This window comes from Cnephaeus nilssonii, assembly GCF_951640355.1.
Source record: "Cnephaeus nilssonii genome assembly, chromosome: 18".
In the NCBI taxonomy this organism is placed as follows: Eukaryota; Metazoa; Chordata; class Mammalia; order Chiroptera; family Vespertilionidae; genus Cnephaeus; species Cnephaeus nilssonii.
The window spans coordinates 48,548,968-48,575,149 of NC_137089.1; the positions used below are offsets into that span (position 1 = coordinate 48,548,968).

Genomic DNA, 26,182 nt, shown 5'->3' on the forward strand with positions numbered 1-26,182 from the left:
TTTACTTGGGAATATATTTTTTCATCTCTTCACTCTCAGTCTGTGTGCATCTTTTGTTTTGAGGTGGGTCTCTTGTAGACAGCATATATATATATATATATATATATATATATATATATATATATATCATGTTTTTTTTTTATCTATTCAGTCAGCCTATGTCTTTTGACTGGAACATTTAATCAATTTACATTTAAGGTTATTATGATAGGTATTTATTTATTGCCATTTTTGTTTTTTTTATGCCTATGATCCTCCCTCTTTCCATTTCTTTAGGAAGAAAGATTTTAAAAACCTTCTATAATAGGTTCTTTCATAAAGCTATATGTTATTTACACATTCAGATAAAATGGGATAATTGTTTTGGAGAATAAGATGTGAAATATGATAACAATTAGACCGGCTGGTTTCCAGCCTGTTGGAGGAAAAGAATTAGAATATGAACCACATTTAAAGCGGAACTTAGAGCTAGGAATGTCCAGCATTAGCAAGCTAAAGTGTTCAAAAACAATTGGGAAACATGCTGTGGACAAAGCAAGAGATATCTGGGAAGGAAAAGAAATGAAATGAGAGAGTTCAAGGGGGGAGCCATCCTCTGCGAATAAGCGAAGTCCACTAGATCCAAAGAACTGCTAGCAAAGAGCAGCTCGTGGGGGTCCTTGCAATGTAGGCAGAGTGTCAACCAGGGTTAGGAGCGCCATTCCTACCAGGCCTGGAGAATCAAGAGGGTCAACCAAGCCCACCCCTCACTTCACCACAAACAAGGTCTCCAGGACTTCTTTATAAGTTGAATTTGCAGAGCACCTTAAGTCAGTGAACCAAAGTTCGCAGGCAGCTATTGAGGGAGGAGAAAATGTGGCAATCAACTTCTCTCCCGGGGTAGACTTGCCTTGAGATGAAAGGCAAGCTCTTTTGGACAGACCATTGCCCCAGGCCATGCAATCTAGCAGGTTCATTAAATAAGCTAATCTATACATTTGGTAAGGAGCACTTCTAAAGCATCACTGAAATCTGTAACGATATGAGAATGCTATAATGAAAATTCAGGCCAAATAAAGTACCGTACTCATTGCTACTTCAGTGACGATGCAATCGAGTGCTATTTTATAGGGAACTGAAAAGTCTAGCAGCATCTCTCCTGCCTCCCCAGCCGAGGAGCACAAAGCCCGTATGTTGCTGGGTCTGAGCCTATGTGGAGAGAAGGCAGCTGCATCTGACATACTTCCTGTATGTGACACACATTTTATAACGTCCTCAGTATGTGTCCTGTCCTTTGTTGATAATTCCAACATAGTTTAGCCTGGTTCTCTGACTATTTTGCTGAGTTGCTTCAAAGGGGGTAAGGAGTGAGGTGACTCCTTCTCACCAAGAACCAGGTGCCGTTTTACCAGGTCCTTCTGCCAAACTGATGGGACGGCATACAGCATCAGAACGTCACCTTTTATTTATTTATTTATTTATTTAAATATATTTTATTGATTTTTTACAGAGAGGAAGGGAGAGGGATAGAGAGTTAGAAACATCGATGAAAGAGAAACATCTATCAGCTGCCTCCTGCACACCCCCCAACTGGGGATGTGCCCACAACCAAGGTACATGCCCTTGACCGGAATCAAACCTGGGACCTTTCAGTCCGCAGGCTGACGCTCTATCCACTGAGCCAAACCGGTTTCGGCAGAACATCACCTTTTAAAAGTGATATGTAAGTTAAAACAAAACAAAACAAAAAAACAGACAAAGAAAGGTATGGGCATTTCACAGAATTTGACAAAATGAAATGGCGTTTGGGAGTTTCTTAATCTTCACTGGGCACGTGTGAGTTGACCAGAAAGAAAAGGGAGGAAGACTGGGCACTGTCCTATGCATAGAAGCATAGCAGGGTCAGGCTGGGTAGGGGTACTGAGATGGGATGTGGGGTCCACCCCAATGCCGGGGAAGTGGGCGAAGAGCAGCTGTGAAGGGGACCCCCATGTTGGCTTCTTACCCCAATTCTGTGTGTCACAGCTCAAAGAAATGTTGCCTTCACAGAGTATGGATGGGGCTGAGACAAAGGAAACAGTCCATTTAGGATCCATATAGGACAACAGAGACGCCAACCAACGGAGTTCAGTGGACTCCAAATTCCAAAGGTCAGTTAAAACTAACATTTCTTCCCTCATCTTATTTTTTTATTTCCACTCTTAGAATTATATAGATTCCCGGTCTTTCTGTAATGGTTCATTTCCCCCCAATATTGCTTAGTCAGAATACCGTTTTCTCCCTGTATTTACTGGTCAAATAGATAATGACTCATGATAAAGCCAAACACATCAGTTTTCCTTCCCCAGTGTCTATTTTAAATTAAAACCTCTAAAAATCTAAGAATGCTATTCCCCCCTAATATTTACTGATCAAATAGATAATGGTTTACAATGAAGCTAGACATAATTTTCCTTCCCCAAGGTCTATTGTAAAACAAGAACTCTAAAAGAGCTACTCTCAAACACTAAATAAAACGAATGCAGTCATATTTTAAGAAAAGCAGCCCTTGGAGGAAATTTGAGGATTTAAGTTGCTTTATTTAATAAACTTTTCTAATTTTCATGTGCCCATTTCTTGTTTGGAATTTTCTTTGCTTTAATAATATCAGAAACATGTAATTTTATTGAATAGCAAAAGCTAAAATCTGGTAAATAATTTTAATATTAACTTACTTGACAAAATAGACATAATTTGTCTCTAGGAAGAATAAGGGCATTAGCTATTAAAATGGCTTCTTTTTGGACAAGGCAATTCAATGGCATATTGACATATAATGAATATAATTTTGAATGTTTGCTTTTATTAAAAACTTGTTACTATTAAACTTTAACAACAATAAAGCAACATTTTAGGGAAAATAGATGAAAACCCCCAATCCCAGTGTTACACTCTAAAACAGCTAGCATCATTCTCTAGTCTTTTTTTCCACAAGCACCCCCATTCTTCACAGAATTAGAAATGTGTGCAGTCACGCTTTCTGACGGATTCTCCTTGGCTTATACTAACAGCATTCCAAGCCTGCTCTGCGGTCTTCCTAATGGTTCTTTTCATGTCGGTGGTGCATTTTCTCAAGTAGACACACCTTGTTGTAATAAATCATTGGCTGGTGGATTTTTGACTGAATGCCTGTTTTTTACTGTCAACTAATTTGATTTTAAAATTAAAAAATAATTTAAATGTAACATTTGTAGAGCATTTTGTCACTGAACACTGAATGTTCATTTTAGATAGTGAGTTCAAGAATTGGCAGTTACTTGTTTTCTCCTAAAGTTCCTTCATGAAAATGACTTCTTCATTTTCCTTACTTATGAATCAGAGTGTATAGCCATGTGCTTAATGCTAAGAACAATATGTGGCCTGGACTCGGGGCTTACTCACTGGGCTGCCTGGACCCAAACCCTGAGAATAGGTTCCTGGCCACGTTCTCACTGGGACCTTTTAGCAGGTGTATGATCGATAACCAGGGATCAAAACATTAACTATGCAACTGCCATTTGACCCAGTGATCCCAATTCTAAGAATATATCCCAAGAAAGAATTTATGCACCCCTATGTTCATAGCAGTATTAATTACAATAGCTAAGATCTGGAAACAGCCCAAGTTCCCATCAGTTAGATGAGTGGATAAGAAAGCTGTTGTACATTTATACCATGGAATACTATGCAGCTGTAAAATAGAAGGATCTCTTACCCTTTGACACAGCATGGAGGGACCTAGAGAGTATCACGCTAAGTGAAATAAGCCAGTCAGAGAAAGACAAGTATCACATGATCTCACTCATATGTGGGACCTAAAGAACAAAATAAACTGATGAACAAAATAGATCCAGGGACATAGAAACATGGAATAGACTGTCAAATCTCAGAAGGTGGGGGGTGGAGGGGTGGGTGGGAAGAGATTAACCAAAGAACTTATATACATACTAGAGGCCTGGTGCACGAATTTGTGCACAGGTGGGGTCCTTTGGCCTGGGTGGTGATAGGGGCCAATCGGGGCCAGCCAGCTGAGGGGAGGGACCACCGGAGGTTGGCCAGCCAGCGGGAGGTTAGCTGTGGGAGTGCACTGACCACCAGGGTGCAGCTCCTACATTGAGCATCTGCCCCCTGGTGGTCAGTGTGCATCATAGCTACCCACCAGTTGTCTGATGGTAATGGTTGCTTAGGCTTTTATATATATATAGATATGGATAACCAATGGACACAGACAATAGTGTGGTGAGGGCCTGGCCCTGGGGCAGAGGTGGGCTAGAACGGATCAATGTGTGGGAGGTAAATGGTACATCTATATAACTTAAACAATAAAGATACATTAAAAAAGAAAACAATCCAGGGAACCAGTGAGGATCTTCCCCCCTGACTTGATCAAACATTGAAACCTTTTCTTCAAAACTGCTTAACTTTGGATAGGTGTACAGTCTATAAAACCAAATCAAGTTGTCTCCTGATTTTTAAACAAGGCTGTATTTGAAACCCACATAAGTGATTTTTATAGCCTTTTAGTATATCTTTTTTCTATACTGTTTGAATGACTCAAAATTCATCTATAATTTCCACCCCAACTTCAGATAAGCTTTTGGTTACAACTGATCAGAAAATACCCTTTAAAGTCTCCCTTCACTTGTGTCCAGTAGATGAATAATTTCTCTTTCTGTTTTTTGTCATTAAATGTTTCCAAGATTTCAGTGAAGTCCGCCATCCCTGGTCTTGTGCAAACACTTCTGGGACAGGCCTCAAAGGCTTGCTGACTAAGATCTTGAATGATCTTTCTTGTAATAGTTTTTTTTAAAAAAATAAATCTTTATTGTTCAGATTATTACAATTGTTCCCCCTTTTTCCCCCCATAGCTCCCCTCCACCCGGTTCCCACCCCACCCTCTGCCCTTATCCCCCCCACACTGTCCTCATCCATAGGTGTACGATATTTGTTCAGTCTCTTCCCGCACCCCCACACCCCCTTCCCCCTGAAAATTGTCAGTCCACTCCCTTTCTATGCCCCTGATTCTATTGTAATCATTAGTTTATTCTGTTCATCAGATTTTTTTATTCACTTGATTTTTAGATTCACTTGTTGATAGATATGTATTTGTTGTTCATAATTTTTATCTTTACCTTTTTCTTCTTCTTCCTCTTCTTAAAGAATATCTTTCAGCATTTCATATAATACTGGTTTGGCGGTGATGAACTCCTTTAGCTTTTTCTTATCGGTGAACCTCTTTATCTGACCTTCAATTCTGAATGATAGCTTTGCTGGGTAGAGTAATCTTGGTTGTAGGTTCTTGCTATTCATCACTTTGAATATTTCTTGCCTCTCCCATCTGGCTTGCATAGTTTCTTTTGAGAAATCAGCTAACAATCGTATGGGTGCTCCCTTGTAGGTAACTAACTGTTTTTCTCTTGCTGCTTTTAATATTCTCTGTCTTTTGCTCTTGGCATTTTAATTATGATGTGTCTTGGTGTGGTCCTCTTTGGATTCCTTTTGTTTGGGGTTTTCTGTGCTTCCTGGACTTGTAAGTCTATTTCTTTCACCAGGTGGGGGAAGTTTTCTGTCATTATTTATTCAAATAGGTTTTCAGTATCTTGCTCTCTCTCTTCTTCTGGCACCCCCATAATTCAGATGTTGGTACACTTGAAGTTATCCCAGAGGCTCCTTACACTATCTTCATATTTTTGGATTCTTTTTTCTTTTTGCTTTTCCGGTTGGGTGTTTTTTGCTTCTTTGTATTTCAAATTTTTTACTTGATTCTTGGGATCCTCTAGTCTGCTGTTGGATCTCTGTATATTATTTTTTTATTTCAGTCAGTGTATGTTTAATTTCTAGTTGGTCCTTTTTCATATCCTCAAGGGTCTCACTAAATTTATCGGCCTTTTCTAGAAAATTCTTGAAAAACCTTATAACCGTGGTTTTGAACTCTATATCCAATCGTTTGCTTTCCTCCATTTCTTTCATTTGTGACCTGTTTCTTTGTCTCTGAATTTTGGCTGCTTCCCTGAGTTGATAGAGTGGCTTTGTGTGCTAGGTGTTCTATAGTGCCCAGTAGCTCAGCCTCCCCAGTTACCTGAGGTGGACACTCTTGGTGCACCCATTTGTGGGCTGTGTGCACAGCCTTGTTGTAGTTAAGCCTTGATTGTTGTTGATATCACTGGGAGGAATTGACCTCTAGGCCAGTTGGCTGTGAGGATCAACTGTGTCTACAATGGGAGAACTTCTGTGCTGGAGACACCCTTATGAGACAAGACTTGCTTCAATGGGGCTTTGGTGCTCACTGAGTCTGCCCCCTGAGTATGTCTCTTATGGACCTGAGGAGTTGTAATCTGAATTGGTCCCACTCTGACCCCTGGGTACACTAGCTCTTGGATCTCCAAGGAGGTGCTAATTTAGCCTCTGCCTGAGGCCACCCAGCAGAAGCTATGGAGAGATCTGCAGATTCCTCTTCTTTATTTGGGTTTTGGAGGTGCCCAGATGAGGCCCAGCTGTGAAGTAATGCAAGCTGCTGTGGGGCCTTGGGCCTTCTTTTGGATGTTCTGGGTCTCACTGACTCAGCTGCAGTTTGTTAGGTAAGTTTAGAATTCAAAGGACCAGGCCATTCATATGCAAAAGCCTCTGCACTTAGCTTGGAGGGGGCAGAGTCTCAGGGTGGAGCAAACAGCAATGGCTTCCTGTCAGCCCTGCCCTAAGAGGACCCTGGGTCTCAGTGTCCCGCTGTAATCATTGCAAGCACCTCTGAAAGAAAGCCACCCTCGAGTTCTGCCTGATGCCAGACAGTCCAGTTTCTCCCCGTATAAGTCTGGGTCCCCAGAGTCTCGCCCGGAACTGGAGTTCAGAGCAGTCAGGAGCTTGTGTCTCCCTCCCGACTGAGAAAGCCAGCTGTGTACTCAGTTGTCAGCCCTCTCTGCAAGCGTGCCTCTGTACCTCTGCCTTCCACATCTCCTGTGAGTCTTAGCGTGCTTTTCTCTTTCCTTCTAGTTGTAGAATTTCCACTCAGCCAGCCTTCCTGTGGTTCTGGATGATGTCCATTTTGTCTTTTAGTTGTAGTTTTTAAATTGTTGTGTGAGTCAGCAGTTCAGGTGTTAACCTATGCTGCCATCTTGGTTTCTCCACATAATAGTTTGACTTTAACATAATTTTTATATTTTGTACAACTTTGCTATCTGCTATAGTTTGTATATAGCTTTGGGTAATTACAAAGATGGCGCATTTGAATAGTAATACAATGAGTCTTTAAGTCTTGTAATTCTGCAGTGTAGGCATTGTTGAGCCATTTTTCCCATGAAGGAAACTTGCAAAAAAGGGAGGAGGTGACTTGCCCAAATTTAAGCCATTGACATGTGCACAGCTGGCCTGCAACTCAGTTCTTCTGCCTTCACATTGTACCCTTTGTCTACTGTGCCATGTTGCTATTTCCAGATGTTCTCAGTGGAAGACCACTCTACCAGCTGGTAATTCAAATTTGCATAATGACATAGACGTTGCCTCTTGCTAATATGTTTTTCCAACATTCACAAATGCAGACTGTGCTCAACAATCAATGGTCTGAAACAATTGCAACCTAGAGGTTTTTCATGAACTGCAACTCTAGCGGCTTCTCTTCTGGTAATTAACAGGAGGTCAAAAGGGTCCCAGAGTTGAGTGAGCCCCTGACTGCTTACTGGGAATATGATTTCTCTGGGCCAAGCACCTCTGGCATTTCCTTTTCTCCATTAACAGCAGCCCCTATTCCTGGTTCAAACTGCTCAGTGTTCTTCCTGAGGCTGTTTGTTGAATAGAGGTTGCCTTAACCTGCTCCCACCTCAGAAGTGGAAATCACCTCTGGGGGCTTCAATAGGATTCCGGGACCCGCCTCCTTTGCTTTACTTGGAAGATGTTTTGTTTTAATAACGTGTGAAGTCCTTCATTTAGAGCTGGACTTGCCCTTTTAGCAGAAAATGCCAGCGAGTGCTGTCAATTGCAGCCCAATGCTCTGCGTGGCATAAAGAGATGAACGTGTGGAATAGCCACTCAGGTCCTATTTGGTGATACTCTTCGCCACCCCTGAAATTAGGGATAGGTGTTCGATTAGCCTTAGGAAAAGTTACTGCTGGGCCAGTGTATCAGAACCACCACGATAAGATGGACCTTTGTTAAAGAAGTTTTCTAAGCGTTTAAAACTCCCCAAGGGTTGGTAATTCCCATGTGCGTTAGACTCCCCATGGGCAGAAACAGGGCGATGGTACCATGCGGATGCTGTCCTTCCCAGGATAGCATCTCTCCGCTGCTGCCGCGGCTTGAGCCACAGCTGGGTTGGGACTCTGCAGACCACACTAACAAGGGACCGGAGGGGACACAGTGAGACTGGACAGGGAGAGTGCTTTGGCATCCTGTTCTTGTCCCCATCCCTCCGCCCGTGTCCTCACCCCGGCAGCGGCCATCCATCCCTGCAGCAGGGGTGGGCCCAGGCTGAGTGGCTTTGCCACCCTGGCTGGCAGAACAGTCCCCTCAAACTCCTGGAAGTGGTCAGGGACCCCTCCGGACTCAGACACAGCCGCAGGGGCCGAGCAGAGCCCGCTCAGGTGTCAGTGCTGAAAGTCCCTCCCATGGTCCCAACCTCTGCTCCGGTCCCCAGCCCTGGAGGAGGCCGCTGCTTCGTGCCATCTCGAACTCCATGATATCAGTTTCCTCTTTGCTTTTTCCATGCAGACATCCCTGTGACACAGCCGTGTGATTTCTGTGTTCCTGACCCAGAGTCCCTGTCAGGTCCGTGTGGCCAGTTGAACGGGAGGCTCTGGGGGCAGGAGGGCAATCTACAAGCAGAACGCCCGGAGCTTGTAGTGAGGGCAGTGAGGAAGGACCGCTGACCAGCCGCTTGTTCCTCTGTCACTGGGACTTTGCCACAAGAATATCGGTATAAGAAATCCATTCATTGTTAACCGTTACTGCTCTAACTGTGCTTAACCAACACCGATGAAGCACTAAAAACAATACCAGGCATAATGCTGATTGTTACACATATGCTACTTCATGTAATCCTCAGCACAGACTCATGAGGCAGGAATTAGTATCATGCTCACTTCATGGATGAGACAACAGGGTTTGTGGTATTAAATAATGTGTCCAAGTTTGCACTACCAGTAAAGAAAGAAAGAAAAAAAAGAACCATAAATAAAAAACAGAATTGAACGTATGAGGAATCACTGTGGATAAAATTGAACACTGACTTGTGAGCTATTTCCCTGGTCTGGATGCTCCAGCCTGGGCACCTGTGTTCACAGGAGACTCCTGGCTGGGCCACTGTGGCAGGTGCTCATGTCTGTGTCAGCCAAGTGCAAAAAATGGAAGACACACTGATGAGAGCACAGACTGCTCACACAGCCTGTCAGCCGCACAAGCACAGCACTCTTCTGCACACTCACACGCCAAACAGGTTTTATATAAGACACACAGATTATTTGGAAATTGTTCAGAGTCAGCTTTGTTGTATAGAGAAGAGGCATCTGAGAGCTTCAGACTGTAATTATTTGGCTGATTAAGGCTCTTGCTCTTTGGCAGGTAAGATCTATCTATCTATCTATCTATCTATCTATCTATCTATCTATCTATCTATCTATCTATCATCTATCAATCATCCATCTATCATCCATCTATCTATCATATTTCGATCTATTTATCTATCATCTATTCACCTATCTACCTACCTATTATCTATCTATCTATCTATCTATCTATCTATCTATCTATCTATCTATCATCCATCTATCTATCATCTATTGACCTATTTATCTATCATCTATCTACCTACCTATTATTTGTCTATCTATATCTACTTATCTATTTCTCTGTCATCTATTTATCCACCTATCTACCTACCTATCTATTTAATGACATCTAATCTAATTAATGATTTTATTAAGCAATAATTTATACAAAGTAAAAATGCTGATCTTGGCTTCCTTTATTTTAAAATATTTTTGTTGATTTCAGAGAGGAAGGGTGAGGGAAAGACAGAAACATCAGTGATGAGAGACAATCATTGATCGGCTGCCTCTTGCACGCCCCCCAATTGGAGATAGAGCCTGAAAAAAGTCCCCCAACCAGGCATGTGCCCTGACTGGGAATCAAACCATGACCTCCTGGTTCATAGGTTGACGCTCAACCACTGGGCCACACCGGCCGGGCTTGGCTTCCTTGTAAAGGTGAGAGGACTGGACCTGACCACTTGCCCAGAACTTGGGTCTCTTGCCATCTAGACCAAACTCTGAAATTCTTTCCATTCGGAAGGAAGTCGCATGTTAGAAAATACTCAAGCAATTATAATGCTCAAACAATTTCACACTGACAGACTAAATGACAATGTACACTGATTGAAAACTTCAGTCATAGTAATTAGGATAATGCTCTACAACTCAAAAAAAAGCTGCATTAGAAAATGTCTTTAAAATTGTCAAACATGAAAATTTCCAAATAGTTTGAAGACTATCTAAATGTTACGTTTTCTTCCCAGAAAACAGTGTGGTGCTTGCCAGGGGGTGGGGGATGTAGGAGAGGGTAAAGGGGGGTAAATAGTGATGGAAGGAGACTTGACTTGGGTGGTGAACACACAATACAATATACAGATGATGTATGTATAATTGTACCCCTGAAGCCTGTATACTTTTATTAACCAATGTCACTCCAATAAATTCAGTAAAAATTAAAATCCTCTCTAATAAAATGGTAATATGCAAATTAACCATCACTCTGCTACATAAGCCACGCCCACCAGTCAAGCCACGCCCACCAGCCAATCAGGGCGAGTATGCAAATTAACCCCAATCCAAGATGGCTACAGCCACAGAGAGCAAGGTTTCCCAGGTAACAGAGCAAGCCAAGCTTTCCATAGCTGTTGCAGGCCTAAGCCTCCACTCAAGCTACAAAGTTTCAATTATAGAAGGTAAACAAATTCAAACAAATGGCAGCAGAATGGAGCTTGAGAGAGCAGGCCAGGGTTGCCGGCGGCAACAGGGGAAGCAAAGCTTTCCGCACACCCTGGCCGGGCTCACCCGCTTAAGGCTACAAAGTTTCAATTGTAGAAGGTGAATTAACTGCCACAGAAATGGCTGGGGCCCTCGGAGGGAGCAGCAGGCTTGGCTCCGCTCCAGGCTACAAAGTTTCAATTGTAGAAGGAAAATAAATCCCAGATACCAGGGCCTCTGCTTGGGTTGCCAGGGGGCATGGCCGGCCTGCAAACCACCACAGGCCCCTCGCTCAGGCCGCCCCACACCCCAAGGGAACCCCCACCCTTATCGGTGACACCCTTCAGGGCAAACCAGCTGGCCCCCACCCCTGTACCAGGCCTCTATCCTATCTAATAAAAGAGTAATATACAGATTGATCATCACTGCAACACACAATATAGCTGCCCCATGTGGTCAAAGATCCTGCGCCCATGTGGACACAAGATGGCCACCACAAGATGGCCAGCAGGGGAGGGCAGTTGGGAGACACCCAGCCTGCAAGGGAGGGCAGTTGTGAGGGACCAGGCTTGCAAGGAAGGGCAGTTGGAGGTGATCAACCCTGCAGGAGAGGGCAGTTAGGGGTGACCAGGCTGGCAGAGGAGGGAAGTTGGGGGCAAACAGGCTGGCAGGGGAGCAGTTAGGCATCAACCAGGCTGGCAGCGGAGTGGTTAGGGGGTGGTCAGGCTGGCAGGCAGAAGCGGTTAGGGGCAATCAGGAAGGCAGGCAGGCAAGCAGTTGGGAGCCAGCAGTCCTGGATTGTGAGAGGGATGTCCGACTGCCCGTTTAGGCCCGATCCCACCAGGATCGGGCCTAAACGGGCAGTCGGACATCCCTCCAGGAGTCCCAGATTGGAGAGGGTACAGGCTGGGCTGAGGGACAACCCCCCGCCGTGCACGAATTTCGTGCACCGGGCTTCTAGTAAATGTTATATTTTCTTAATATCTGTGGGTTATTTTAATGCTGCCAGAACTTCACATCATTTCTAGGACAAGTTATTAGAAGCTATTTAATATTTAAAATGAAGTATATTTTGCAGAAATGATAGAAATGACTTGATCAGATAGTTCTTAAAAATTCATATTTGGCCACGAAGGGCTAGCTAGTGCAGTAACCTGCTCTCCGCAGCAGGCGGCAGTGGTCAGGAGGCGTGGCTGCGGGTCTGCGTCCCGGGCAAGGCTGCTCCTGGCCCTTGGCCCTGCGCTTTGCATCCTCACACCGCAGGTCACACCACAGCCGCAGGTTCTGCTCGTAGCCTTGCCATTAATTAACTGTGCGCCTGGGAAAACCAGTCTCTCTAGACGCAAGGAGATGAAATAATAACACAGACCGGTCTCCACTGCGAGGGAGACACGAAAGCGCCTGGAGGCAAAAACTAGCCAACCGAGCCCCTTGCCTGCCTGGGGGGGCGGGGGGCGGGAGGCAAATCCTGGCACCCAGAGAGGAAGACACAGCAGAGGCCCACGCGCCCTGGAGGGGCCAGAGGGGACTTGGTCGGGACGCGTGTGCTCAGGGCTGCAGGGAAGTCAGGTAAGGAGCCGGCGCGGGTCCGAGGAGAAGGAGCCACTCAGGAAGGTCCCGGGGAACCGGAGGGGACCCGGGGCTGGACCCGACAAGGGCTGCACCGTGTCTTCCCTCAGAGTCTGTGAATGTCCATCGCCAACTCTTCTCCAAGTTTGCTTTCCCAGACCTTGGGAATGTTGTTTGAATGAAACTTGTAATTAAAGGCTTAAGAGATATTTCCATCATTTTGGTTGGCCCGATGGCCTCTGTACAGCGGCTCCTCACTTTGCATACCTCTGCGTGGTCAAGCCAGCGTCGTATTAAATAGCACCAGTCCCCCCCCAGCACCCCGCGCCTTTCGGGGTCCTCAGCGGATGGACTGGGAGAAGGTTCAGGAAGTCCAAGCTTAGCTGCCAGGTTCTCAGTCCACAGACCGTGGCACCCCACGACCGGCCCTCAGCCTGGCACCTCGCTCGAGGGCCGTCAGTGAGGGGTTGCGGTCACCTGACACTCGGGTCACACAGACAGCAGATGTGGGGGTGCTGTGTCCTCAGGATGAGCCATGTGGCATTTCACGCAGATGGATAACCCCAAGGGGGACCTGGTCACCAAGAGGAAAGAGCAGCAGGAACTGGAGAGGGTAATGGCAGTGAAAGGTAAAGATCACGTAATGGAATTATCATGTGAATGTCAGGCCAGTGAAATGTAAATATCATCTAAGCGGAAACGTAATGCCAGTGGGATTACAGGGCACACAGCCTAACCCTAACCCTAACCCTAACCCTAACCCTAACCCTAACCCTAACCCTACCCCTGCAGCTAGGCTGACGCTTCCGGTTGACTCCAGATGTGGAGCCAGAGGGATCCAGGAAAAGCAAACCTATGGACCTGGACGAGGAAAGTGGGGAGTCCCAGGAGAGGGACAGAGGGGAAAGAGCTCCCCCTGAAGGACTCTGGGGCACGGTCATCCGCAGGCCCGGCCGCCATGCCGATCCACCCTGGGGAGGCCCCCACTCGCCGGCTCCACGCCCTGAGTTAGGAGAACTGACTGCTCAAACTATTTTGGAAAAGCCTTTTTTTGCAAAGAAATAAAACACATTAACTCTCAATATTTTCACCGTTTTAAATGACAGTGTACTACATAACTGTTAGTTTTACTCTATTTCCCTGTACATGTATAGCCTAGAATAAGGTAGTTTTTAATGTTTTAATCAACATTTGTAAAGACCATGGGAAGTCCCGTTTCCCCGCTGATTATTAGCATTGCAGTGCACGGCCTCCTCTCCTGCCCCCACCACTTGCCGGGTGAGTGTGCGGTGTACTCCACCGAATCAAACCAATCTGGGCTGCTCAATTGTCATATGAAAGCAGGTGGCTAAGGTTGAAGTCATTTTCTGGGTTTATAAAGCTCTGTCTTAAGAAATTCAAAGTCAACAACAGACCTATTAAATAACTTTGGTTGATTAAATCTCTAAAATATTACCCAAATATCAGACACCTAATTTTAGGCTTAAGCACCTAAAAGTCCAAGTTGTACTTTATGTAGTCCAGTAAGTACCATGAAAATGGGAAAAGCTGTCTAAATTGTATTTTGGGGGACTTAATATTTTATTTTATTTTTACTATAGAATATTTTAAACACATTAATCAAGAATACTCATGAATGAAATGTACAGAATACTTAAAAGATAATTTAAATCAAAGGAAACAAGATGAAAAGTCCACATACCGATTGTAGAAATCATCTCTGTAGTAATCATAGTCGAAGACGTAACCACTAAGGGGAGAAACAAAAAGTTAGTTGACATTTGTTTCAACCACATTGATTTTGGTGCTAATTTATGACGTTCTAGCAAGCAATGTAGGTCACTTTATAAATACTGATTTTTCAATGTAATTATGTGTCTGAAGAGTCTTGCACGATGATGTTTCCTTCTCTATCACAGCGTGCCTGAGAACTGCCACATGTCTGACAGCGCAGAGACTGATGTTGGTTGGAATGGAAGATGAGAGCAGGAAGCGAAATAAAATATTTCAATACTTGTCATTAAACAAGACTGAAGCCCATTTTTTTTTTCTAGACAAAATACACTACCGCTGTCTCTTCTTCCTAAGGTCTGTGCAATGAGGCTAACCAGTGAACAAAAGGAATCAAAGTAGCATAAATGAAAGGGTTTAGCGGCCCATTCTAAGAATGATAAGTAGGAATGTGGTTTCCTCAGAAATTCAGCTTTTAAAATTCTAAACACTATGATTCAATACTTTTACATCGGGAAAAATTAAAAAAAAAAGCCACTTTGGCTGAATCATAGCAACTATAACAATATTATAGGGTATTCAATTAGGAATTAAAGAGTACATTTCAGTGATAAGGTTGTTATGACTAAGCACCTTAAAGGAATAAATTATACACTTTGCCCCCATGCACCATAGTGTGGAGTTGATAAAGCACTTTCTATGCAGTATTTCCTTTTAATCTTGTCCTCAAAACAACCCTGGCTGGATACTGCAACTGGAAGAAAATAAAGCGCAAAGGACCTCTGTGACTTGCTCAAAAAAAACAAAAAATATTGAATTTATTTTTTACTTATTGATTTTGAGAGAGAGAGAGGGAGAGAGAGAGAGAAACACAGCTCTGTTGTTCCAATATTTATGCATCACTGGTTGATTCTTGTATGTGCCTTATCAGGGGTCCCCAACCTTGTGTACCAGGACTATACTCTAACCAGCTGAGCTACTGCCCTGAGCAATTGCTCAAATGTTTACCACTAGGAAGTGACAGCCGACACTGGAGGAAAAACTCCTGAATCCAGGTCTAGAGCGCTGTGGTGACGCTGTGCGGCTGCCCAAGCTGGGAGAAGTTTACTCTCATGCCAACACAGCATCTGCTCTACAAGGAAGTGATAATTTTTAACATTTACTCATTTATTTTGTCATAAAGCTTATGATTTTAGCCCGTTTTAAGTATGCACTTCAGCACCATTAGGTACATTCACAATGTTGTGCAAACATCAGCACTATCTACTTCCAGAGTTTTTCATCTTCCCAAACAGACATTCCGTGACCCCTGGCCCCGCCCTGTCACCTCCATCCTACTTTCTGTCTTTGTGAATTGGCCTAGTCTAGGTTCGTCCTATAAGTGTAATTGTACTGTATTTGTCCTTTTCGTCTGGCTTGTTTCAGTTATCAAAACGTTTTCAAGGTTTATCCACGTTGTGGCACATAACGGAATTTCACTTCATTCCTTTTTATGACTGAACTAGAGGCCCGGTGCATGAAATTTGTGCACAGGTGTGTGTGTCCCTCAGCCCAGCCTGCACCCTCTCCAATCTGGGACATCCCTCTCACAATCCAGGACTGCTGGCTCCCAACCACTAGCCTGCCTGCCTGCCTGATTGCCCCTAACTGCTTCTGCCTGCCAGCCTGATCACCCCCTAATCATTCCCCTGCCAGCTTGATTGACGCCTAACTGCTCCCCTGCTGGCCTGATTGCCCCTAACTGCCCTCCTGTGCCAGCCTGGTCACCCCTAACTGCCCTCCTTTGCCAGCCTGGTTGCCCCTAACTGCCCTCCCCTGCCAGCCCAGTCACCCCTAACTACCCTCCCCTGTAGGCCTGGTCCCCCCAACTTCCCTCCCCTGCAGGCCTGGTCCCCCCAACTGCCTCCCTTGCCAGCCCGGTCACCCCTAACTGCACTCCCCTGCCAGCCTGGTTTCCTCTAACTGCTCTTCCCTGCAGGCCTGGTCTCCCCCAACTGCCCTCCCCTGCAGGCCTGGTCCCCCCCAATTTCCCTCCCCTGCTGGCCTGATAGCCCACAACTGCCCTCCCCTACCGGCCATCTTGTGTTCACATGGGGGCAGCCATCTTTGACCACATATGGGCGGCCATCTTGTGTGTTGGAGTGATGGTCAATTTGCATATTACTCTTCTATTAGATAGGATAATATAACAGTGTGTATATATCCTGTATAATAAAGAGTTAATATGCTAATTAGACTGGATGGCAGAATGACCTTCTGGAACAACCTTCCAGATGATCTTCCGAATGACCAGTGGGTGTGGCCACGGGGCCTGGGCCATGAGGCAGCCAGGGCTGCAAGGTCCAAGCCCCTTGCATGAATTTTGTGCATTGGGCCTCTAGTCTATATATATAAAACCCTAATATGCAAATAGACCGAACAGCAGAACAACTGAACAATCGAACAACCAGTCTCTATGAAATGTGCTGATCACAAGGGGGCATGCACAGAACATGGTGGGCGTTGGCAGCAGGTGGGCATCGGCCACTGTGGGATGGTGGCGCAGGTGAGCGGGGGTGCCAGACCAAGGTGTGGCCCTGGTTGCTGAAAATTCTTTGCTCCTGTGTGCCGTGGTCCCACCAGGCGCTTGCACCTGTTGCCAGTGCCGGCTCTGATCGCACTTGCTGCCAGCACTGGAGCCACCGCTTGCACCCGCTGCTAGTGCCCGACACTGGCTCCAATCACTCGGCACCATCAGCGGGTGCGAACGGCGGCTGCCAGCCCCAATCGCCCCTTAGGGCTTCTCCACCTCCCCTTGCTCCTGAGGGGTGACTGGGGCAGCAGCCGCTGCTCACACCTGCTGCTGGCGCCGGTCCCAATCGCTCCATGCCATCATGGGTGTGAGCGGCGGGAGCAGGGCTGCTGGCAGACAGAGGATTGGGGGGGGGGGGGGGCTGTGAGGGGAGGGGCCGGGAGGGGGCACAGAGGATGGGCTGAGACCTGTCCCTGTGCCCACCGCAGCTTCATGACCCACAGTTCCTTTCAAGGTGCACGAATTCATGCACTGGGACTTTAGTGTATGTATAATGGATAAATATCACTTTTTGTTTAAAGTCATGCTACTTTCACTCTAATTTGTCATGAATAATTATTGTTTTAGCTTGTGTTGGATTATTTGAAGAATATGTTCATATTATAACGGGAAGTTTGTACCCTTTGGTCTCCCCATCTCTCCCCATCGCCAGGCCCTGCTGACACCATTCTACCCTCTTTTTCTGAGTTTTTTCCTGATTCCACATATAAGTTGGATTGTGTAGTATTAGTCTTTCTCTGTCTGACTTATTTCACTCAGTATATGCCCGCAAGGCCCACCCACACTGTCCCAATGGCCGGATGTTCTTCCTTTTGGCTGAGTAACGTTCCATCGCATGGGCACCTTGTCTTCCTTAGACAGCCATCTGTGGACAGGCACTGAGAAATGCTAATTATATTTTATAATCTTTTTCCTGAGACTCTTTTTTATATTACAACCTCAGACAGCAGAGCTTAATAGCAAGAAGATACGATGACACACGGACCAATTAACACATGTTTCTAATGTAGCTGACGGTGATCATCCCATTCCTGTGTCTTCAGCCTTTAGGAAACACTTCAGTAATAGAACAGCCTCTGGAAATTTAAAAATGCACAAGAAAAAATAATTCGTTTTTATTGTTTCAGTGGCTGCTTAAGTGACCTATCCATCATGCTTGCTTTGTTTGACCCTGACTGCGAAGGTCATTCACAAGAGCAGGCAAGGCTGAGCGTCAGAATGGTTTGACCTCCAAGCCCCCCGTCTGCATCATGAACTCGATTTTGCCTGTCCAATTGGTAATGAGATGAAACGTCAGGGCAATCACGATGAGCCTGCTTTTGTCCTGATGGCTTGAACTTTTAGCAGACACTCGGGCTCAGTTCATTGGCTGTAAAATCGAGCTGGGTTTCCGAAGAGGAGGAAGAGATCCAAGGGGATGGAGAGAACACCCGGGGCTTGTCTCATGCACGTTCCTCATGCTCTCTTGGGCCTTCCTGCCGCCCTCCTCAACTCCTTTTTTTTTTTTTTTGGTCTTTTTTCCTCCCTGCAGATTGCATCTCTTTCATAAAAATCTCTCCTTTTTCGTTCTGTGCAAACCTTCACTGGAAATTAGCTGTCAAAAATGGCATCTCCAGGAGTCACATTGAAGTTGCTAAGGCACATTATGTATCCTAGAATTTTACTGCCAGAAAACCACTTGTCTTTCACATTGAAAAGGTCCTCTTTGCCCTCCCCCGAGCCAGGAGGACAGCTGCTATGCTTGGGGCTAATCTCTTTTGGCTTTTAAGGGAGGAATTTTTGCAAATTTCATTGCGGTAGTTTTGTATGTCACCCTGGACCTTAGGCCACTGAAAACAAAGGGCAATAAGTTAGATTGTGTAGCACATGGTCCAGGAGGAAACTAACTGCAGTAAATGTCAGCATTTCTGTCATTTGAGGGCAAAGCCAGTGGCAAGGAGCAGTACTTGACTTTCTAGAAAAGTGGAATAAAAATTTTGACTATGTAACCCAAATACTTTGTATTTTCACTTTTAAATCTGGTACACATTCATGATTTTTATTCTACTTTTCAATGCACCTTTAATCTATTTGCTCACATTTCTTTAAAATTTAATGAGAAATCAGAATTGGTACAGTAATTGTTGAGTGTCATACAATACACACACACACACACACACACACACACACACACTTTCTTTTATTACTGAAGATTGAATGAAACCTAGTAATGCTCCTGGAATGTCATTTATACTTTTTCATTTATAGAAGAAGAGATCATCACAACTCATTGGGTTTTGCAATATATGAGATCCATTTTCTCTAATCCCTTTGTGTTCATAAAATCAGCTTAGTGTGAGTAGACTAATACACAAAAGTATTCTTGGTATTTTCCATTATGAAACTTCATTAAAATATAATCTGAAGAATGTTAATAAACTTCTTAACACAAGGAGGGAGCAGTTAGTGACTTCCTAACAGACACCTTGTCAATAGAGACTATTACTCAAGCTTCTCAATGACTGCATTGTGCTCTCCAAAGCAAGCTGAATAATCAATTATTGAGTACTTATTGTAAGCACAATACTGGGAGCTGTCGATAATATAGGCGGAACATGGCTTCTAATCTCAAGGAAAGTCACTCTAAGGGTAAGTGATCAGACAAATACACGGGAGATCATAATTCAAAGCAGAATTTCGCAAGTGCCAAAATAGAAATAGAAACTACTAGGGGAGCTTCTGGGATGTGGTTGGTGGGACACAGGGATCAGAGGTGTCGTGAGAGAGATGGCACTGGGCCTGGTCCTTCTAGCTGGTCGGAATCAGCGGCGGGATCAGCGGTGGAGCGAGCGTGGAGAAGGTGCTTCGGGAAGTTCATGGCTCTCTAGAACGGTCCTCTCAGCACGCCCGCGGGAGTCCTGGGTGCAGGAGTGAGGACAGGCGCTCACTGCCTGAGCGTGCAGAGCTCCTTCTCCCTGGGCAGGACGTGGCCTCAGCGGCACCAGAGACCCTGCTCCAACCTGTCGTAAAGCTGGGCGTAGGCTGCCAACTCTCAGAGTGCATACGCATAGTTGAACAGATTTGTCAACTTTGCCGAGATAATATGCGGACAACATCTATCCATTTTCCTATGTATAAATCTGTACATTTACTTCGGAGTGTGTGTGTGTGTGTGTGTGTGTGTGTGTGTGTGTAGTGGATACACACATGCATAGATTCAAAATTCAAAAACAGTGAATTAAGTTATTTAGTCTAAACATTATTGACAAAATATTGGATTTACTCCCAAGGACCTTTGGATTGGGGGCAGGGGGGCGGGGGGTTGGAGGGAGGGAGGGAGGCTAGCAGGAACCTAAAGGACTTATGAAATTCCAGGCTATTGTGGACTAGGACCTGGCAGCTTAAGAAGATCAAATGCCTAAGAAGTTCAAAAGATTAAACAACCCACCGACCCTGGTCAGAGTCTGGTCTCTTACTTGCTGTGTCAAGCTTACTCTCACACATTTGAAGGGTGGTGACTTTAATGGAAAGATATGTGAAGGGTGAATTCTGGGAACAAGAGGGAAGGAGAAGAAAAAAAAAAGATTTCTTTTTCTCTCTTCTGGCTGAGCTAGCCGAGGGATTCTGGAAGCACCGACAGATGGGGTGTGCTTGTCACCTTTCCCTAATAGGCTCTCAGGAAGAAGAGGTGCACATGGAATTCCAAGCTGTGTCTCGTTTTCACTGCTGTCTGCTGGTTTAGAATGAGTGAAAAGAAATATCTAAATACAACCCTCTTCAATTCGTGATTACTTTCTAAAGCTACCATGAGAATGAACGTTTATTTTTTATAGACATCTTGACACCTTTGATGAGAGAACGGTGAGTATGAAAGCAGGTGAACCATGCCCCAGCTCCTTGCAAGGCCTGGCCTGGAGCTGCGCAGTCTTCCTGGGGCAGGGACACCGGCTCCCAACAGGTATTCCTGGTCTCAGGTCTCTCCCAGATCCCCACCTACCACATACGCTGCTAAGGAATTAAAAGCATTCTTTTCACACAGTGTCAGAATAAACAGAGAACCGCAGCAACACCTCTCCAGCTACTCCGCACAACCTCCAGGTAACCTTGAGACTGCAAACTTCATTTCTCTCCAAAATGCAGCTGCTCCTTGCAACAGTAGTCAGCAGTGTGTCCATTACTCTTCACTCATTCCGCCCGTCCCAGCCCTGCGCTCTGTGTGGCCCAGCGAGGCTCCTTGCTCTCAGAGAGACCCTCCTCTCCACAGCCTTGGCCTTCACTGGACAGGTTGCTCAGCACAAAGCTCCCTGTCAGGGGCTCTGCTCAGGTGTGCACCTGTCAACGTGTTGTATCTTCCTTGTGTTGAATATGCATCCATCCTTAAAGGCCTAACTCATCGTCCTCAATTAAAAAGTTTGTTGAGTTAGACTAAATTCCACCTCCTGTGCTATTGTTTGTTTTTGTTATCTTGTTTTGCTGGTGTTATTGTTTGCTGTCTTTCTGAATTTGTATTGGAATCAATGCTTGTCAGCCCTCTTCTGTTCCTGTCACATAGCTAATCTATACAGATTTATTTCTGTTAGCCTTTTCCTTCACAGACCAGCCTCTCCACCCCATTAATCACTCCTGTCTTCCTCCCTTGAACTTAATTTACTCTGTCTGAATCTCTCGACACTGGAGTTTTCACAGTAAGATATTCCAGGAGGGCTCATGTCAGAGTCCCGCTGGGTAAGACCCATCTCTTTGTTTTAACCTGATTCAGTCATCAGTGCACAGGTGTCATTCTTGGCATGTCCGCAATCTTCTGGCTGAAGAGTGTATGGAATTGGCTGTGAACGCCTCTGCCTCACAGGAGGGGGAGCCTGGGAGGAGAGGTGTGGGTTGTCACCCAGGAGATATTTTTTGAACTGAATGGTACACGTTTGTGAAACTTTCTCCTCTAACAGTTATTATTATTACATTTTGTAAGAAAACAACATATCTACACTAGAATGTTTAAACATCTGACTATTAATTTAGAATTTTGGACCATTACAATGGCCACCTTGGGTTAGACTGTTCTTCACTTATATTTTTTATTTTTTAAAAATTTGTTTTTATTGATTTTAGAGAGGAAGGGAGAGGGAGAAATAGAAACATGATGAGAGAGAAACATCAGTAGTCTGCCTCCTGCATGCCCCCTACTGGGGATTGAGCCTGAAACCTGGGCATGTGCCCTGACCAGGAATCGAACTGGTGACCTCTTGGTTCATGGGTCTACTCTCAACCACTGAGCCACACTGGTGGGCCGTTCTGTCATTTTAAAAAAATGTTTTTATTGATTTCAGAGAGAGGAAGGGAAAGGGAGAGATAGAAACATTGATGAGAGAGAAACATTGATCAGCTGCCTCCTGCACACCCCTACTGGGGATCGAGCCTGCAACCTGGGCATGTGCCCTGATTGGGAGGGAATCCAACTGGAGCCTCCTGGTACATGGGAGGGTGCCAGACCAATGGAGCCACACCGGCCAGGTTGTCCTGTCATTTTGAAGTTGAATGTGGCCTGTAGGATCTAATGGTGAGTTCTGAATGTGACCCAGTAAACATTTCATTGAAGAAACAAGAAGGTATCTAAAACCATGAAACATTGGGGGTTGCTTTTTTATCTTAGCATCTATCCTAGTTGGCATGCCATAACATAGCTGCTCAAGGTATCTCTCCCTCCCCCCTCACACACATAAGCTCTTAAAGTGTAAGTGATGCCCGTCTTTTGCTGGTATTTGGCAGCGACCGGTTAAACTGTGATAACTGATTTGTTCTGCAGAATTAAGTGGGAAATCTTTTGTTTATTTATTTAATATATTTTATTGATTTTTTTTACAGAGAAGAAGAGAGAGGGATAGAGAGTTAGAAACATCGATGAGAGAGAAACATCGATCAGCTGCCTTCTGCACACCTCCTACTGGGGATGTGCCCGCAACCAAGGTACATGCCCTTGACCGGAATCGATCCTTGGGACCCTTCAGTCCGCAGGCCGACACTCTATCCACTGAGCCAAACCAGTTAGGGCAAGTGGGAAATCTTTTGAATCAAGAAATATTCTGTACTTTAAAACGTCACTAAAAGTGTGGAAAAGGTCACATTTTGAGACGGATGAAATAAAGATCTGTCACCCCCGGCTGGTGAACAGACTCTAACTGGGAAGCGAGGCTTTAAATCCTCTGCCAGCACTTTCGACGCAGATCTGAGGTTCACAGAGCCTCTAAAAGCGAAAATAACTTTTATGCACAGGATGATTGTCCTGGATCACTGAGCTATTACTTAGGCATTCATGATGATTATAATATGAAACTCCAAAGAGCGGATAAAGCGGAAGGAAGGTGGAACCCGCGGTGTGCGAGGGGACTCAGCAGGGTCTGGGCTGCCCCTCCGGCCAACCTGGGGGTGAAAATGCAGATCTTACAAAGAGTGTGAACTTTAATGAAGTCAGGGAAAGTGACGCTGGAGAGCCATTCTGATCCCCAGCAAAGCCATTTATTGCTGATGATGTGGGACAAAGAAGAGAGAATCAACAAGGATAATGAAGTGAGACTACCTGCTGGATCAGTTTTGAAAAACGGAATAGCTGGATCGCAGGTGATAGATACACGATTAATTGTGGCAAATGTGGCCACACCACCTGTCCATCAGTAGGAGACTGGTCAAAAGGTGTGGGGCATTCACACTGGAGAATGTCACGCAGCTATCAAATCGACCAGGATGCGTTGAGTAAGCCGGCATGGGGACCCGGTAACGTGCAGTGAGAAAACTGACGCCCACTGGATCCAACTGACACAGGACGGCGCCCTGCCCTCCTGGCATCCTCACTCGCAGCCCCTCCTCTCTGCCTCAGGGGCTCCGGGGCACTCAGTGTGGGGCCCAGTGCTGGGGAGAAACACATTCTTTCTGCAGAGCTGGCCACAGAGGCATGGAGAGTTCTGGTCAGAGCAGACACCACACATCAGGAAACATCACCCAGTCCCGGTAGTCACAGATGTTTATTGAGTGCCACCAGGTGCCTCAGGCATCACCCCTGTAATCCTGAATTCAGCCCGATTCAAACGTGAGGCCACCTTCTCAGGCTTGCTAGCTCCACCCACTCAGACCTGGACCACGAGCCACAGTGGTCTCCAATCCCGTCCTCTGCTTCCATTTTCAATCTCCTCCCCTAACTCCTCTTCCCAACTCGTTCTAGACATCAGTCAGATCTTCCACGTAAACCCTCCAGTTACGGCAGTCCCAGGGAGGGCCTGAGGCTCTGAGCCCGGCCCTGTGGACAGACTCAGGAAAGGAGCTGGGCTTCAAGAAGCAGAAGGAGGCACAGCCCACCCTCCCTGTGCAGAGGCTGAAGGTGACTCAGTGGGTAGGAGGCCATCCCCAGGGCTACCCTGGGGCCATGAGCTGAGGATGGAGGGCCTCATTGGGAAGAAGCCTGGGTCCCTGCTCTCTCCATCCAGGAACACTTGGTTTGGGGCGGGGCGCGGGGAAGAGGGGAATGGCTCCACTTAAAAGCCATGAACTTGTAGGACCTGCCAGCTGGGGTCCGTTTCTCTGGAGTTCTCACAATTAATCCTCCTTAGTTCATTCGGGGAGATGGCCCTCTGTCCCTGCCTAACATGGACCAAACACGTGGAGAGAGGGGGGAGTCTTAGAGAAGGGGGGATCCCTGGGGCCTCTGGAGACAGGAACCCTGAAATCAGGAAGGTGAGCACCCCGGGACAAGGTCTAGCTGTGCTGCTCTGACGCTCTCTTACAGGGAGCCGGGAAAGGTTGGCACGGCCACTCTGCCCTCCAAGTTTGCGGCATGGCCCTGCACAGCTCCTGGCTGCAATCAGCCTGTGTGCTTCCCCAAGGTGCTGAGCAGGTCAACCCTTCCTGTGCGTGTGAGCAGGTCAACCCTTCCTGTGTGTGTGAGCAGGTCATCCCTTCCTGTGTGTGTGTGAGCAGGTCATCCCTTCCTGTGTGTGTGAGCGGTCATCCTTTCCTGTGTGCGTGTGAGCAGGTCATCCCTTTCTGTGTGCCCTGAGCAGGTCATCCCTTCCTGTGTGCGTGTGAGCAGGTCATCCCTTCCTGTGTGCGTGTGAGCAGGTCATCCCTTCCTGTGTGCATGTGAGCAGGTCAACCCTTCCTGTGTGTGTGAGCAGGTCATCCCTTCCTGTGTGTGTGTGAGCAGGTCATCCCTTCCTGTGTGTGTGTGAGCGGTCATCCCTTCCTGTGTGCGTGTGAGCAGATCATCCCTTCCTGTGTGTGTAAGCAGATCATCCCTTCCTGTGTGCATGTGAGCAGGTCATCCCTTCCTGTGTGTGTGAGCAGATCATCCCTTCCTGTGTGCGTGTGAGCAGGTCATCCCTTCCTGTGTGCGTGGGAGCAGGTCATCCCTTCCTGTGTGCATGTGAGCAGTCATTCCTTCCTGTGTGCATGTGAGCAGTCATTCCTTCCTGTGTGCGTGTGAGCAGGTCATCCCTTCTTGTGAGCAGGTCATCCCTTCCTGTGTGTGTGTGAGCAGGTCATCCCTTCCTGTGTGCGTGTGAGCAGGTCATCCCTTCCTGTGTGTGTGTGAGCAGGTCATCCCTTCCTGTGTGCGTGTGAGCAGAGTGGCCCGAGAACGCTGCTTTCCAGGCCTGGCTGGCCTCCCCTGCGCAGCCTGCCTGCCCCCCGTCTGTGATGAGAGGGACACTCTGAAGGGCTCCCTGCGGTCTGCTGTGGCCCAGGGGGCACTGGCGATCAGGACAGAGCTGTGTTGTGTGGAGCCGGGGAGGGCGTGCTGTCTGCCACCACATGCCGCCCCTGCCCCGGAGCCGTGTGGCGTGTTCTCTGCTGGTCTGGGACTCTGAGACAGGCCCGGGGAGCTCTGGCTCCGTGCTCTCTGGGGCTTTTATGGTGAAGAGCCGACACACTCTAACAGGAAAGGAGAGCGGCCGGAGGGAATCTGACCGGGACGCAGTCCAAGGCAAAGCCCAGAAGGCTGGACTGACGACACCACCGCGAAGATGCCCTCAGCCCCCGGGTCAGGGCTCCGCAGTCACCGCCTGTGCGCGGCGCTCTGAGTAAAACCTGACACGCGGCCAGTGGGCATGGGGTGAGGAAGGACAGCACACTGAGCCCCTGGACCTGCGGCCTCGAGCAGGTGCTGGCTGCCTTCAACGGGGACATGGCCACTCGCAGACGCATCAGAACCCCCGGCCCGGTGACCGATGCGGAACATGTGAGAACAATGCTCAGCCCCTCGGGGAAGTCGTGGTGGTTTCGAGGAACACATTCACCTCCGGAGAGGCCAGCGCTGCTCAGAGCTGGGCATGGAGGCTGAGACCGCAGGAGCGGGCGGGCTGGAGCGCTCAAACCACCGAGGCAACAGCGACTGGGTGTGCAG

The 26,182-nt window shown here is 46.6% G+C and overlaps 1 protein-coding gene across 1 annotated transcript in view; it reads right to left on the reverse strand.

The window, feature by feature from the left end:
• The window catches only part of RALYL (RALY RNA binding protein like), a gene marked incomplete at its 5' end in the record, with an annotated part of 274,838 nt that overhangs the window by 56,265 nt on the left and 192,391 nt on the right, over window positions 1–26,182 (reverse strand). The window contains one exon of the mRNA XM_079795890.1: window positions 14,218–14,265. Within this exon, the coding sequence (XP_079652016.1) occupies window positions 14,218–14,265 (48 nt within the window). The remainder of the gene's footprint in view (window positions 1–14,217; window positions 14,266–26,182) is intronic.